This window comes from Rutilus rutilus (genome assembly GCF_951802725.1).
Source record: "Rutilus rutilus genome assembly, chromosome: 18".
NCBI lineage: Eukaryota > Metazoa > Chordata > Actinopteri > Cypriniformes > Leuciscidae > Rutilus > Rutilus rutilus.
The window spans coordinates 2,570,885-2,586,377 of NC_140231.1; the positions used below are offsets into that span (position 1 = coordinate 2,570,885).

A 15,493-nucleotide genomic window follows, 5' to 3' on the forward strand; every position below is an offset into this window, starting at 1 on the left:
AGAGTCTCCCGGTCTAATCTTTGCCGCTAACCTGCTTTGCTCAGCATTAAGTGCTTCATTGTTGGTGAACCTGTCAAAGGACGTCAGAAATGCAGCCTGTCAGGTAGAGAATACGGCCTGTCATCTTCCCTAAAGGATCCGACTAACAGTGGAAAACCTCACTGTGACGTTTCCTCCGGGTGGCCTAGGACACAACGCACTACTTATTTTGGATGACCTCATCGGGTGTAGAAAAATATTTCACATAATGATCTGAACATTCTGGACAGATCAAGTTATAAAACAAGACGAGGAATATTGAGTCCTGTCATATGATTCTGCGTTGTCTCTAAATCATGATTGATTGTTGCAGGGATCAAACAACAAATTGGGGAACTGCTAAAAAATGTCTCTTACAATGACATAACTAGCTTTACACAAACACAGTGCAACGTGCAAATGATTTATGAATTGGTACTTATGCCAGGAGTTACTCTTTTCTTTTAACTGAAGCAGAAGCACCATTTCATTTTCTTCACATTTCAAATCTATACATTTATGATATTTACAAAAATTAAGGAAATGCTTATATCTAGATCGCCTTTTCTAATGATTCTACTTTGTATTTGCCTTAATAAAAAAAATGTATCATAGTAACTTCCATAGTTTACCATGTTCTTATAACGAATACCACTGTTAAAACTATGTATGACTCTTCACTGCTGTGGTTTGATGTAACTGTGGTTTCTAACCAGGGTTATTCCAGTTAACTAAAACCATAATACTTGAATTAAAACAAACGTTAAATGAAATAAAATAAAATATGCTTTTTATCAGCTAGTTGCTAAGGAAACATACATACTAATTAATGCAAATTTAACTTGATGTACTAAAAAACTGAAATAAAAATGAGTAAAAACTGTTTAGACATTTAAAAAACGAATAATAATTACAACAACAAAATTGCTAAAACTTGAACTAAAATTAATTAAAATATTGCAGAATTCAGACACGGCAATATATTTCCTTACTCCTCCCCTAATATATTTAACACTTTCCCTGCCAGCATTTTTGATCATTTTCACACAACCTTCATGGCCCCCAGAATATTTTCTGAATGAATATCTGAACATGCAATATTTTTTTAATGACTATAACGTGCACACATCCAATGCTTTAATCGCTTGTTTTTTTGCTCCTTCTTTCCTGAGTTTTGATCCGGAGATTATGTACTCTTTCAGAAGATGCGTAATAGCGCCCCCTACCGTAAACACGGAAAGAGTTAACAATAACTATTACAATAGCTAAAATACCATAGTTAATGTATTTGTATTACAGTAAATCCAATCAAAGAGAGCTGGCAAACTCAAACTCAACAAACTCAAACAAGGTTGCAAAAAATGCGATTTTTGCTGACGTTCTCATGCTAATCTCAACACTGTCCTTTTTTCTCTCAACAGGCCAAGGAAGATAAACTCTCAAGTCGTATCCAGAGCATGCTGGGAAATTACGACGAGATGAAGGAGACCCTCGGTGAACCCCCAATGTCCAAGCTCATTCCCAAAGCCTCCAGCTCGTCCTCGGAAGATAAATCTGGCCAGTACGGTGACCAGCGCGGAGGCACACAGAGTCAGAACAGTAAATGGACTCCGGTTGGCCCGGCTCCTCCTGGCATCTCTTCCACGACCTCCTCCTCCTCCTCCTCGCAGAAGCGTTCATCAGTGCAGGGAAGCCGTAGCGGAAAGAAGTCCAGCAAACACGGATCCGAACACAAGTCCCACTCCACCTCCAGCCCGGCCAAGGGCTCCATGAGCTCCGGCTCACACTCGCGCTCTCGCACCAAATCTCCCCGAGACCGAGAAGCCAACTGGGACTCGCCCTCAAGAGTTCATTCCTTCTCCAGCGGACAGCATCCCAGCCAGACCTTCCCGCCCTCACTCACCAAGCCCATGCTCCAGAAACCCACCGCGTATGTGCGGCCCATGGACGGCCTGGAGACGGCTGAGCCCAAGAGCTCCTCGGACTCGTACGGCGGCCAGTCGCACAGCAGTGCCGTGGGAGAAATGAAGCCCAATGGAAAGGCTTCTCTCACCAAGCTCAAGATCCCCACGCACCCGGTCGACGTAAGTCACGCATGCTTTTCTTTCAAATGTTATCGAACTGTTCGTTTCATTAGGAATCACATTTTCCTTGATCTTTTAAGATAAAACAGTCAGAGTTTAAAGGTGACATATTATGCCTCCTTTCACAAGATGTGAGTGTGTCCCCGGAATGTGTCTGTGAAATTTCAGCTCACACAGATCAGTTATTATAGCTTGTCAAATTTGCCCCTTTTTGGGTGTGAGCAAAAACATGCTTTTTGTGTGTGTGTGTGTGTGTCCCTTTAAATGCAAATGAGCTGCTGCTCCCCGCGCCCATTCAGAAGAGGCCGATCCTTTTTTACACGAGCTTCGGATGCAATAACAAAGCGCCAATCTCACTCATCCAAAATCTCATAAATAACCAGTAGCGAGTGCAGCCTTACGGAGAGACTCAGGACGAGTTTAACTTTTAGACGCACCTGGACGTTTCTGAATGGTTAGTGGAGACATTTATGTAGTTGTTGTGGAGTTTTGATTCATCTGTGTCTGGGGGATTTCCATTGAAAATGCTCTCTTGTCTCATCTGAGGCTGGGACTATAAATAGTGTTCAGTGCTCGTCTGTGCGTTAGAACTGGTTACGCTGTTGTCGCTTGCGTAAACCAAATGGCGCCGCCGTGTGTGTAAACATGCAGATTAAGGGCCGGTAATATTATAATAAGATCCTCTTCCTACGTCAGAAGGGAAGCGAAATCTGATCGGCTTATTTTTTGACATGCTTGCAGAGAAAGGCTTACCAAAAGAAAGTTACTGGGTTTCACTTTTCAAGTTTTCTGGGGTAGTAGAAGCACCGGGGACCCGATTATAGCACAGTCAGATTTACATGATATGTCACCTTTAAAGGTAAAATTTTTTTGATTGTACATACCTTCAGAAAAGTTTCAGACTGATAACGTACATAATTATTTGTTAGGCTGAAATCTGAGGTTTATCATTTTATAAAACTTTTTATTTTTGTAAAAACTTGCATTATTTGAACTGTACAATTGTTTCAATCATACACTGCCCGGCCCAAAAAAAAAAAGTAAGTTGCTGTTTGGATTTGAATAGGCATATGCTTAAGAGTCTATGATTGGATCATTTTTGCCGCTTTTTGGGATCGTTTGTGTAAGAAAAATACCCATATTTATAACTTTATAATCTAAAATAACTAGCCTAGCTTCCGCCAAACAAATATAACTATTTGTTATTATACTCTTCGCCAAAACTATACAAAATGGAGTCTTCAAGCAGAGAGGATGATTTTGTGGTTCTCTCTCTTCCTAAAGAGGAAATATTGGGTCCATCCAATCCTGAGATTGCGTAGAGAGGAAGGAGAGTTCGCTGCGGGATTATCCCGAGAGATTCAAAGTTTACCTCAGGATGTCAGTGGCTCAGTTTGATGCTTTGCTAGCGATACTGGAATTAAAAACAAGACCACCAATTACCGTGAACAATTGTACGGTGGCTCTGATTGTCAAAACACCTCTCAAAATGCTTGCTACGGATGCGAAAATCCCGATCCAAATTTTTTTATGACGGACGTTTCCGAAAAAAAGTTTCGGAGGCAAGCGTGATTGACAACAACGTGAGTTCGAATTTATTTTTTAACGTGCGAAAATTTCGGACTCTGTGTGGATGGACCTTTAGTGTAGCTTTTCGTTTCTTAAACAACCATGTGGGAAGAAATGTCATGGCCAAATTCTAGGATGACGAAAAATCATCAGGCTCAAATGGTGAAAGAATTGTTGTGTGGAGCATGAAGAATCATTTTCACACATGAACTGGCAACTCTTTGAGTCCAGACCTTAAATTCACTGAAAGTCTTTGGTTTGTGCTGGAGGAGACTTCACAGAGTGCTGGACTCTTGCATTGGCAATACAAGATCTTGACCAGATATTGATGCACCTCTTGATGGAAATATCATCACAACATTTATTTCTGTCAAGAGATGCATCAAATTTTGGTCAGGATCATGTATGCAAGAGTCCAGCACTCTGTAAAGTCTCGTCCAGCACATCCCAAAGACTTTCAGTGAATTTGAATGCATTTGCCTATTTAAATACTTGTATTTTTTACAGTTTAGCATGTTACCATAGACCATAACATTGCAGTCTAAACCATGTTCAGGTTGAAACTACTAGGAAGATATGAAGGTCAAACTACTATTCCATGTTTTTGTGTGTTTATATATAGGTCTTGTAGGACTTCAGTGAAATATTATCAATAATCCATGTGTATACTTTACACCATCAGATTATGCATGCAGAAAAGCAGTTACTCTGCAAGTAACTTGCAATCGTATGTTTCAACCGCAGATGAGCCCAGAAATCTTTACTGCACCCAAGTCAAAACTAGCCTGCAAAAACATCAGTGTCTGATGTCGGACAGACGAGCGATGAACACTTGACTGTTTACGATGCCTATTGAATGATCATACTTTTGGCCTACTTAGTCACTGTTAAGTTATAATAAGCAAGTAGGATAGTTAATAGTATTCTTGAAAATCAGAAGAACTTGCTATAAACACAGAAAGTGTGGAAATCCACTGAACCTTGAGTTGTTTCTGACTGCTCTGTCAACCCTAATGCTCAAAATAATTCACTGGTTTGAGTAGGACGAACTTAAATTGAACAAATTGGTTCAATCAAATTTAGAACTTTCTTTTTCTTTTGAGGTCACAAAACTGACACGTTTTAAATCATCTGAATTGTTTCATAGTTTTGAGTTTTATGAACTTGTTTCTTTTAATTAGACAAACTTAAATGGGCTTGGATTTGTATGTCCCAGCATGCTTTGCCATGACACTCAACAGGGCGAGTAAATGCTAAAGTTTAAATACGTTTTTTTTTGTAAGATTAATGTCAAGTGGGAGATTTAGTAGTGTTTGATGTTTTGCCGTGTTAATTTAGAAGAGTTTCTGTAATGTTTTTGTTGTTGTTGTTGAGGATTACCATAGTTTAGTTTGAGAACAGATATATGTTAAATGTTCTATATTGTTGTAGTTATTCAGCAAGTGCTATGCTATGCTAATGCCTTCAAAGCATTGTGTTACCAATTAGCAAGTTTGTATTTATTGAATTGGCTAGTTAAAGCTGGCCACGGTTCCACTACTAAAATTATTCAAGTTGAGTTTACATGATAAATGCATGAATTCACTTACACAAATATTTCAAGTTAATAGTAATTAAATTGTGTGAGTACAAAATAAAAATCTGCAAGTTCTGCTTTACTAAAAACTTTGAGTTTCTTAACTTTAAAATGTTTTGATGTAACTGATAACCTCAAATTTTGAGTTTTGCCAACTTATTTGGGTTTACTGTGTTCCCACCAGGGTTATTATAGTTTAGCATTTTTCATTAGTTTTTATTTTTATTTCGTTTTGATTTTTTGTTTTCAAATTCAGTTTAGTTTTAATTAGTTTTTAAAGTGAGTTTGCTAGTTTAGTTTAGTTTTTATTTTTTGAAAATGCTTAGTTTTAGTTTAGTTTTTATTAGTTTTAGTGTTAGTTTTAGTCTTTTTTTTTTGTAATTTGGGTTATTTGTCAGGGGCAAGATTCAAAAAAGTCAGAAAAAGTATTGTGTAATAATAACTCAACAAAAACATCATACAATTTTAGAAAAAAATTCACACCCCATTGAAATTCCTTTACCATACAAATACCACAGCTGTACAACCCTACCTATACAGTCAATAGCCTACTCATCTGGATTGAAGAAGCAAACATTAAGTGTAAAAGTAAAAAAATGACATAACATTAATATTTGAATCACAGCTTATATAGTGTTTTTACATCGACAACCACAACCAAAAAGTGCATTTTACCTCAAACTTGCGACTAGTTAACTTCCTAAAGAAGGCGCAATCGCTTCTCGGGTCGACATCAACACAATGACAAAATTATATTCAGAATTTAAAATATTTTATACCACTTTTTAATGTGTGATTGTGTAAAGGATTGTGTAAAGGTGTTCACGAGATAGAGATACCAACCTTAAGCGAACTTGCTTTCAACGTCGAACGAACACTCGGAGGGGAGGGGCTGTGTGTGTGTGTGTGTGTGTGTGCGCGCACATGTGAGAGACGCATGAGAGACGGAGGGAGAGTAGGGAAAGGAAATGCAGCTGAAGGAATACGCTGCGTGTTTTAAATAGCGTTAAAAAATGAAAGACCTTGACAAAGACGAAAACTAAGGACATTTACTCTATTATTTTATTTTAGTTAGTTTTGCCAAACACAAATTACAGTTTTAGTTAGTTATCATTTTTTTGTAATGCCTCGTTTTTATTTTTATTTCAGTTAACGACAATGTTTTTTCCCACCTAGTTTTAGTTTTTTCGTTCGTTTTCGTTAACGATTATAACCTTGGTTCCCACAGCTTCTTAACATAAAGAAGCTTAAATATTTTAACGATATATCGGCCACCATATCGGTATCGGCCGATATATGTTCATTTTTACTGTTATCGTTATCGGCCCGATAAGACAATTTGTCTGATATATTAAAGCTGATAAATACTGTATTATCTCCTTCAGCTGAGACACTTCAGATGCGACTGTTCAACATGATGGCTTTGATTTGCTTGAAATATGATTGGAATCACTTCAAAAAAGGAAATTACACGGTCAACATGTGCAGCACAAGTCTGACATATAAGCTACATAAAATTATAATAAGAACAACATAATTGTGTGTTTGGGACATGGCTTTTAATGACGAGACTTTTGTTTTTGTGTCAGGCTCTCAAAAATTATATAAAAATTTGGATTTAGATTTATCGGCCAATATATCGGTTATCGGCTTTCAAATAGCAAGAATTATCGTTATCGGCCAAAATTGTCATATCCCTAAGTTTTTATTTAAAGGTTAAAAGTTATTACTTCAGAAATGTCTTTTACGTGTTTGTGGAGGTGCACCACATGACATTTTTCAACCTGAACTGCCCTATTCTCGTCATTGAAAGGTCATTGTATGAAAATGTACATTTTAAAAGATTTTTGATCTTAAAATAATAGTTCTGGACAAAAACAAACACACATTGCAGTCTTGTGCCTCTTGCACCTCCGAATACGATACCCAGAAGGCGCACAAATGTTTGTAAGACATGTCATAAGACACTCCAGATGTGTCCATAAATAACATAATTACACGTGTTGAGACTTTTACGCCTTCAGATTATGTGTGTGTATATGCAGGGAATTAGTTGTATAAATGTGGCCGTTCGGTTGGAACACACACACACACACACACACACACACACACACACACACACACACACACAGCATGGAAGGGAAAAATGTAATCAAGCAGTTTTGTTTAGTCAGAAAGAGTTTCATCGCCACGTTTTGGCTCGCCAGCATCAAACACAGCAAGACTTTGCTGGCTTTCTGCCACAACTTAGCATGAACCATTGAGGAAATGAGGACCTGTTATTAGAATAACGATACTATTAATTAAATAAATCGATTATATGACCCATTTAAAATGACACTGGCTGGAAGCATGTATGGGTTTTACAACTTATAAGTTACACTTGACTTGTAGTCATAAACAGCCCTGTATGTTTGATGATTCTTACGTGCTGCTCAAAGATCTGCGTGATTTTGTTCATTCTCGCAGGGTTCAATGGGAGGAGATGCGAGCTGTGTTGATGAAATTTTAAAGGTAAGAACCATTGTATTACTTGCTGTCAATAGTAAAAGAACACTGAGAAAATAATGGTGTTATAATTTACTCAACTTAGCTTCATGTTAAAAAATGCTGACAACGGACTAGCAGTGTTTAGTAACATGTTAGCAATGCTTAGGAATATGTTACATGTTAACAGTGTTTAAACATGCTAAAAATGACTAGCTACGTGTTAAAATATGCTGACAACAAACTAATAATGCCTTGTAACATGTTTTAACATGGAGCAATGTTAATGCTAACGATGCCTAGCAGTATGTTGAAATGTTGACAATGAACTAGCAGTGTTTAATATATTAGCAACGCTTAGCAATATGCTACATGTTAAATCATGATGACAACAGACTAGCAGTGCTTAACAACACTTAGCAAAATGCTAACTATTAAAAACACACTAACACATGTTAGCAATGCCTAGCAGCATGTTACAAATGCTGAAAACGGATCAACAATGCTTAGCAACATGTTAGAAATGTAGCAATATGTTAAATGTTAACAACATTTATGTTGAAATGTTGATGATAGGCTAGCAGTATTTAGCAGTGCATGTTGGCAAACGCTTAGCTGTATGTTACATGTTAAAATGTGTTTGCATTGCCTGGCAACATGTTAAACTATGGTGACAACAGACTAGTGATGCCTAGCAACACTTCACAATATGCTAAATGTTACAAATATGTTAAAACATGCTAACAGTGCCTAGCAGCATGTGAAAAAATGCTGACAACAGACTAGCAGTGTTTAGTAACATGTTAGCAATGCTTAGGCATATGTTACATGTTAACAGCGTTAAAACATGCTAAAAATGACTAGCTGCGTGTTAGAATATGCTGACAATGAACTAACAATGCCTTGTAACACGTAGCAATAAATTAAATGCTAAAAATGCCATGTTGAAATGCTAAGTATGGACTAGCAGTGTTTAGTAACATGTTAGAAACACTTACAAAATGTTTCAAACATGCAAACAATGCCTACCGGTATGGTTAAAAAATGCTTGGAGCGAATGAAAACATTCTAATGTGTTTTTTTAGCAGTCTGATGGGATCTAGAATAGTCTTAATATGGTCTGTGCTTTATTTTTTACCTTTAAAACTTCAAGATTTCAAACCTATTTCAAACTTTTAGACTAGCCAACCTCAAAGTTTGTCAGCTACCCACTTTCTCTCGTTACTCTCCCCAAAGATAAGAACTCTTAAGAAAACTTATAATCAAACTTAATAAACCTTTTCTTCCGTTTTCTACACTTCTAATCCGTTCGTAAAGAAAGGAACCGCAAGACATTCTGGAAAGCACTTTGAATTAGCCTAAATGTCAATATTTTGAACACATGGTAAGTCTTGGAAATGTTCGATGTGTAAGTGGTGCCGAGATCGCTGTCCACTGGAGACGCTGTCCGGCTATAAAAAGGCAGATAGAAGAGATGATGGTGTCAAAGTGCAGAAGGGGAAATTAGTTTTAAAACCCACTTGATTGAACTGTGTTTTCTTCTCCAGGAAATGACTCAGGTCTGGCCTCCTCCGCTGACAGCCATTCACACGCCCTGCAAGACTGAACCGTCAAAATTCCCTTTCTCCACCTCCAAGGTCAGATATGAGAGGGTCTCTGTGGTCACACACACCTGCCACACACTTGGCTCAGTCCATTTTAATCATGTTTGCAGGATAGTATAAAAACAGAGTCGTTTAATGTAGGGCTGTCAAAATGGCTGAAAAGCTAAATTTCTTAAATATTAGCAAAATGAAGAATTATATTCCAACTCTAAAGGCAATACTTGTTAATGTTAGAGGAAACCAGTGCTGTATTGTCTCCTATGCCCACAAGAGGGCGCAAGCGAGCGCAACAAGCAAATATAAGCCAAATCAAGCGTTGCATCTTTTATTGAAAAGAAATAACATTCACTTTTTAAAGTGCATTAACTTTTAAGAAAATTTTTTCTTAAATAAAATATAATTTCCTTAATGTGCATGCAAGGAAAATTAGGTTACAATAGTGCATAAAACTGTGTAAGTGCATCAAAAACACTTCAACAGAGCGTAATGGACTACATGACCACACAATAACATGAACATTTGTATTTGACAGCCCTAGTTCAGTGCAGAAAGTATGTGTTTGTACCCATAAGCTGCACTACAGAATGCATGATTGCCATTGCATTTCTTCACTCAACAGTGTTCATATTCATTTTGATCTACCGGTTTAGCATTTGAAACCAGTCAAACTTTTTTTTGCCATGTATGTATACGTGTATTCAATTAGTAATTGTTAGCTTCTTTGTTGTAGGATGCCCAGCACCTGTCTTTTGGGGCACAAAGTAAGTTCTAGCAGTCATTTAATGAGACTTGAGTGTTTCTTTAGCCTTTTAAATTGATGTATTTTTTTGTGTGCTGATTTTCCCTCACTCAGAAAAAATCTCAGGGAAGAGCGCATCCACCAGTCACCCGTCAAAGCCAAGCGACAGCGACCAGTCCAAGTGAGTGTCTGAAACGCTGAAGTAAATCTGCCTGTTCTGTCTGGAGCTCTTTCTGTTCACTAAATATTTTGATATATGTGACCCTGGATCACGTCACCAGTCACATGTCGCACGGGTATATTTGAGGCAATAGCCAACAGTACATTGTATGGGTCAGAATTATCGCTTTTTCTTTTATGCCAAAAATCATGAGGATATTAAGTAAAGATCATGTTCCATGAAGATATTTAGTAAATTTCCTACCGTAAATATATAAAACATTTATTTGTGAGTGAATGCAGCACAATCGCCAACATGAACAACTTTAAAGGAGATTTTCTCAATGTTTCGATTTTTTTGCACCCTCAGATTCCAGATTTTCAATAGTTGTATCTCGGCCAAATATTGTCCTTACAAACCATACATCAATGGAAAGCTTATTTATTCAGCTTTCAGATGATGTATAAATCTCATTTTCTAAAAATGGACCCATGTGACTGGTTTTGTGGTCCAGGGTCACATTTGATCAGTTGAATATTTCAACCCAATGCAATCTAATTTAGACGGTACATCAATATGGCTACGTTCAGACTGTCAGTCCAAAATCCAAATTTTTGTGCATATCCGATTGAAATCCGATCAGAATTAGCGAATGTGAACAGCAAAAAATCACATGAAATGCGATTTAATACAAATCTGTTTCAAGCTACATCCATATGTGGTTTGAAATCCTATCCAAATCGCATTCCTGGAAATCTCAGTCTCGCACAAATTGGACTTCACGTGGTTTGTGACTTCCTAACGTAAACTAATGTAAACTGTAAAAAATATCGTGATATGTATATCGTAACGGCTTGCAATAACTGCGGTCATGAACTAAAGACAAAGAGAAAATCACTCGCTGAATAACTTTTGTAGCTTTAATAAGAATAAGTGTATATTTAATTCATACAGTGAAAACTAAGCAGTGTTTTATTTTTACATTTTGATTATTCAGTTTCTGTTGTGAAATAACCCTAATGTAGGATAACCTGATTAGATTAGATTAGATTAGATTCAACTTTATTGTCATTACACAAGTACAGGTACAAGGCAACGAAATGCAGTTTAGGTCTAACCAGAAGTGCAATAGCAGCAAGTGCAGGATATACAGTGGTTCATAAGTGCAGAACATGGATATGTACTGAATAAATATAGAGTTGAATACTATTATAAACAAAAATTTACAGATAGATTGTCCTATGAATATAATATACAGATAACTATTACTGTGAACAGAATTTACAGCTAGATATGTACTGAATATAATAATATACAGATGGCTATTACTATAAACAGAATGTTTACAGATAGATATGTACTGAATATAATATACAGATGGCTGTTACTATAAACATAATTTTACAGATAGATATGTACTATGAATATATATACAGATGGCTGTTACTATAAACAGAATGTGAGCATAATATACAGATGGATATTACTATAAACAGAATTTTACAAATAGATATATGTATAAGTTAGGCTAATGAGCAGTATAACAATGGATTTAAAGTAGTGCAAATAAAGTTTGGACAGAAGCTATCCGAGTGAGTGCAGTGGAAAGTAATTGCATATTACAGATAAGGTACGATATTGCAATGTATATATAACAGTCGGTACTGTAAATAACAGTCGGCAGTGCAAATGAGCATATTCCAGTCAAGGTAGTAGTGCAAGATGCATATGTAAACAGTTGTTACTGTAATAACAGTCAGCAGTGCAAATGAACATTATAGTATTGCAAATAACAAAATGGAGGCAGGTGTGAGGAGGGAGAGGAGAGTCAATCAGTATATAAGGGGAGTGGGATCAATGAGGGTTAGAGTTTAATAAACTTATATTGATATTGATAAACTTATATTGATAAACTTATAAACTGATATTACTTCAATTAACTATTAACTTTTATTCTATTAACTTCTTTTAACTATTAACTTCTTACGCTACAGTAAAACACTGCTGTTCACTGTCAGAAGCTGCAGGGATGTTTTCTTATCACAAAAAGAATGTGAAACACGTATGTAGGTTATATAATTTTATATGTATTTTAAAGATCATTTAAGTTTATTTTACACACTTTAAGCATTATCGTATCGCATTATTTAATGAGTTATCACGTATCGCATTTTTCGTGCAGCCCGAGTAAACATGTTTGTAAACCGACAGAGACGTCAGCGTGCGCCGGCGCAGTAGTTCGGTTCGCCGGATACACATTGTCATGTTGTAGAATTTAAATAAGACAACATCTCTATTGCAATCCTCCTCCTTTGTGGTGGTTGTTGTTTTTGGTGTATTCCTACCAACGCAGCGCTATTGAAACCAATGCAGATGTTCAGGAAAACAAAAGAGCTGAACAGTTGCGATACATCAATAATTTTAGATCAGATTCCAATCGGATGCGCAAATATGTATGTGAACGTAGGCTATGAGATTAATTTTAGATTTGCGATTGGCTTAAGCCTGTCCTGTCCTGTGGCCCGTAGCATTACGTATAAAAGAACATTTCCGAGTGCGATTCAAGTTAGGCTTTGTGGACCGCATCTTCGGTAGGGGTGTAAAAAATTAATCGTTTCTACGATGCATCGCGATGCAGACGAGGACGATTCGGTATCGGTTCAGTAATAGGCCATAACCGATTATAATGTACTGACGCTTTTCTGACGTCATTTGTCGCGTACGTGCTTTGTCGCGGTAGCATACGATGGCATAGGGAGGAGAGACGCGAGTGAGAGAAAATTAAAAATGCTCCAAGCACATTTAGGCTTTTATGAACAACCTGGTAAGCACGACCTGCAGAAGACACGCGCTGTGTGCGCTCATGTCACGCACAATTAGAATATGCAGGAGGTAATACACTAACTTGATAAACCACGTTAGCTGTTTTCACCGCGAGCTGTTAACGCCTGGCAGAGTCTGACTGCTTTAGAGACGCGCGGATGAGCTCCAACGCCGAATCCACAGACAAAAATAAATCATCCATCCGCCTCAATAACTCTCTCTGATTTAAGTGTCCGCACCCGATGCTCAAATTACAGTTACTGTTACACGTGATTATAAATGGATGATCGTCACCTTCAACAGCGGACTCGGCGACGGTTGATGCGCGCATCTTTAATGTTAACACACTGATTAATGAGCGCTGCTTTTAAATGAACATTTCTTTAAAACAAAATTTATTTGACAGATTTTCCTTTTCTTAATGGCATAAACAAGCTTTACTCCCTTAAAACTTAAACTGGAATGTCATTGTTTCAGTCACTGCGACTTCTCGAACAGGCGAGCACGCGCACACGCACACACACACACACACACACGCGTGCGCACACATCACTTTTGAAGTAAAATTTAAATTGAGGATGCGGTGCATCGTGATATCGAATTGAACTGAATCGATGACATGATAATCGTAATCGAACCGAACCGTGAGACCAGTGTCGGTTCACTTCACACCCCTAATCTTCGGTTTATAATAATAATAATTACAGAAAATAATTCTTCTTACTACTTATTATTTTTTTTATCTGTAGCGTAACATAGATTCTGATAACTTGAATTTATCTTTATTTCTTTTAATGGAAGTGTTCTAATGGAATATAATATGTTTTTACAGTAGTTTTAAAGCTTTTTATCTTGGGGAAATCAACACCTCTCAGTGTCTCAGAGTTTAGCTGAAGTCCTGTTGTCCTGCTCTTATTCCAGCACACTGCAGGATGATCTGAAGCTTAGCACCAGCGAAGACAGTGACGGAGAGCAAGATCCTGCCAAAAACACGTCCCGAAACACCTCAGCAAGGTGACACACTCGTACAGCTGATGTTTAGAGAGATCGTGTACTTCATTAGTTTGATTCCATGGGAGAGGGTGACAAAATAAAACATGCACTGGTAGTTTAGCCTTAATGGGTTAGTTCACCCAAAAATTAAACAAAGTTTAATTACTCACGCTCATGTCGTTCCAAACCCGTAAGACGTTCGTTCATCTTCAAAACACAAATTAAAATATTTTAATGAAATCTGAGATATATTTGTCCCTCCATTGACAGCTACGCAACTACCACTTTGACACTTCAAAATATTCATAAAGAGATTGTAAAACTAATCCATATGAATTGAGCTGTTTAGTACATTTTCTGATGAGACACGATCGCTTTATATGATGAACAGATTCAATTTAGGCTTTTATTCACATATAAACATTGATCAACGCAAACACCTCATTGGTTCTTGCCGAAGCTCAAACGTGCTGCGTCACACGAGAATGAACCTCATTGGTTCTTGAGAAGCTCAAACGTGATGCGTAACACGAGAATGAACCTCATTGGTTCTTGCTGAAGCTCAAACGTGCTGCGTAACACGAGAATGAACCTCATTGGTTCTTGCCGAAGCTCAAACGTGATGCGTAACACGAGAATGAACCTCATTGGTTCTTGCTGAAGCTCAAACGTGCTGCGTAACACGAGAATGAACCTCATTGGTTCTTGCAGAAGCTCAAACGTGATGCGTAACATGAGAATGAACCTCATTGGTTCTTTAAGAAGCTCAAACGTGATGCGTAACACCAGAATGAACCTCATTGGTTCTTGAGAAGCTCAAACGTGCTACGTAACACGAGAATGAACCTCATTGGTTCTTGCTGAAGCTCAAACGTGCTGTGTAACACGAGAATGAACCTCATTGGTTCTTGAGAAGCTCAAACGTGCTGCGTAACACGAGAATGAACCTCATTGGTTCTTGCAGAAGCTCAAACGTGATGCGTAACACGAGAATGAACCTCATTGGTTCTTGCAGAAGCTCAAACGTGATGCGTAACACGAGAATGAACCTCATTGGTTCTTGCCGAAGCTCAAACGTGATGCGTAACACGAGAATGAACCTCATTGGTTCTTGCCGAAGCTCAAACGTGATGCGTAACACGAGAATGAACCTCATTGGTTCTTGCCGAAGCTCAAACGTGATGCGTAACACGAGAATGAACCTCATTGGTTCTTGCAGAAGCTCAAACGTGATGCGTAACACGAGAATGAACCTCATTGGTTCTTGCCGAAGCTCAAACGTGATGCGTAACACGAGAATGAACCTCATTGGTTCTTGCCGAAGCTCAAACGTGATGCGTAACACGAGAATGAACCTCATTGGTTCTTGCAGAAGCTCAAACGTGATGCGTAACACGAGAATGAACCTCATTGGTTCTTGCAGAAGCTCAAACGTGATGC

The 15,493-nt window shown here is 37.7% G+C and overlaps 1 protein-coding gene across 7 annotated transcripts in view; it reads left to right on the forward strand.

Annotated features, from left to right (window-relative positions):
• Positions 1-15,493, forward strand: part of aff4 (AF4/FMR2 family, member 4) — a 56,985-nt gene that overhangs the window by 21,729 nt on the left and 19,763 nt on the right. For 6 of the 7 annotated variants that reach the window (XM_084386860.1, XM_084386864.1, XM_084386862.1 and 3 more), the window contains 6 exons: positions 1,440-2,102; positions 7,717-7,761; positions 9,282-9,371; positions 10,069-10,099; positions 10,192-10,258; positions 13,982-14,074. In XM_084386860.1, coding sequence (XP_084242986.1) covers positions 1,440-2,102; positions 7,717-7,761; positions 9,282-9,371; positions 10,069-10,099; positions 10,192-10,258; positions 13,982-14,074 — 989 coding nt within the window. The remainder of the gene's footprint in view (positions 1-1,439; positions 2,103-7,716; positions 7,762-9,281; positions 9,372-10,068; positions 10,100-10,191; positions 10,259-13,981; positions 14,075-15,493) is intronic. The other variant, XM_084386861.1, reaches the window with a different exon arrangement.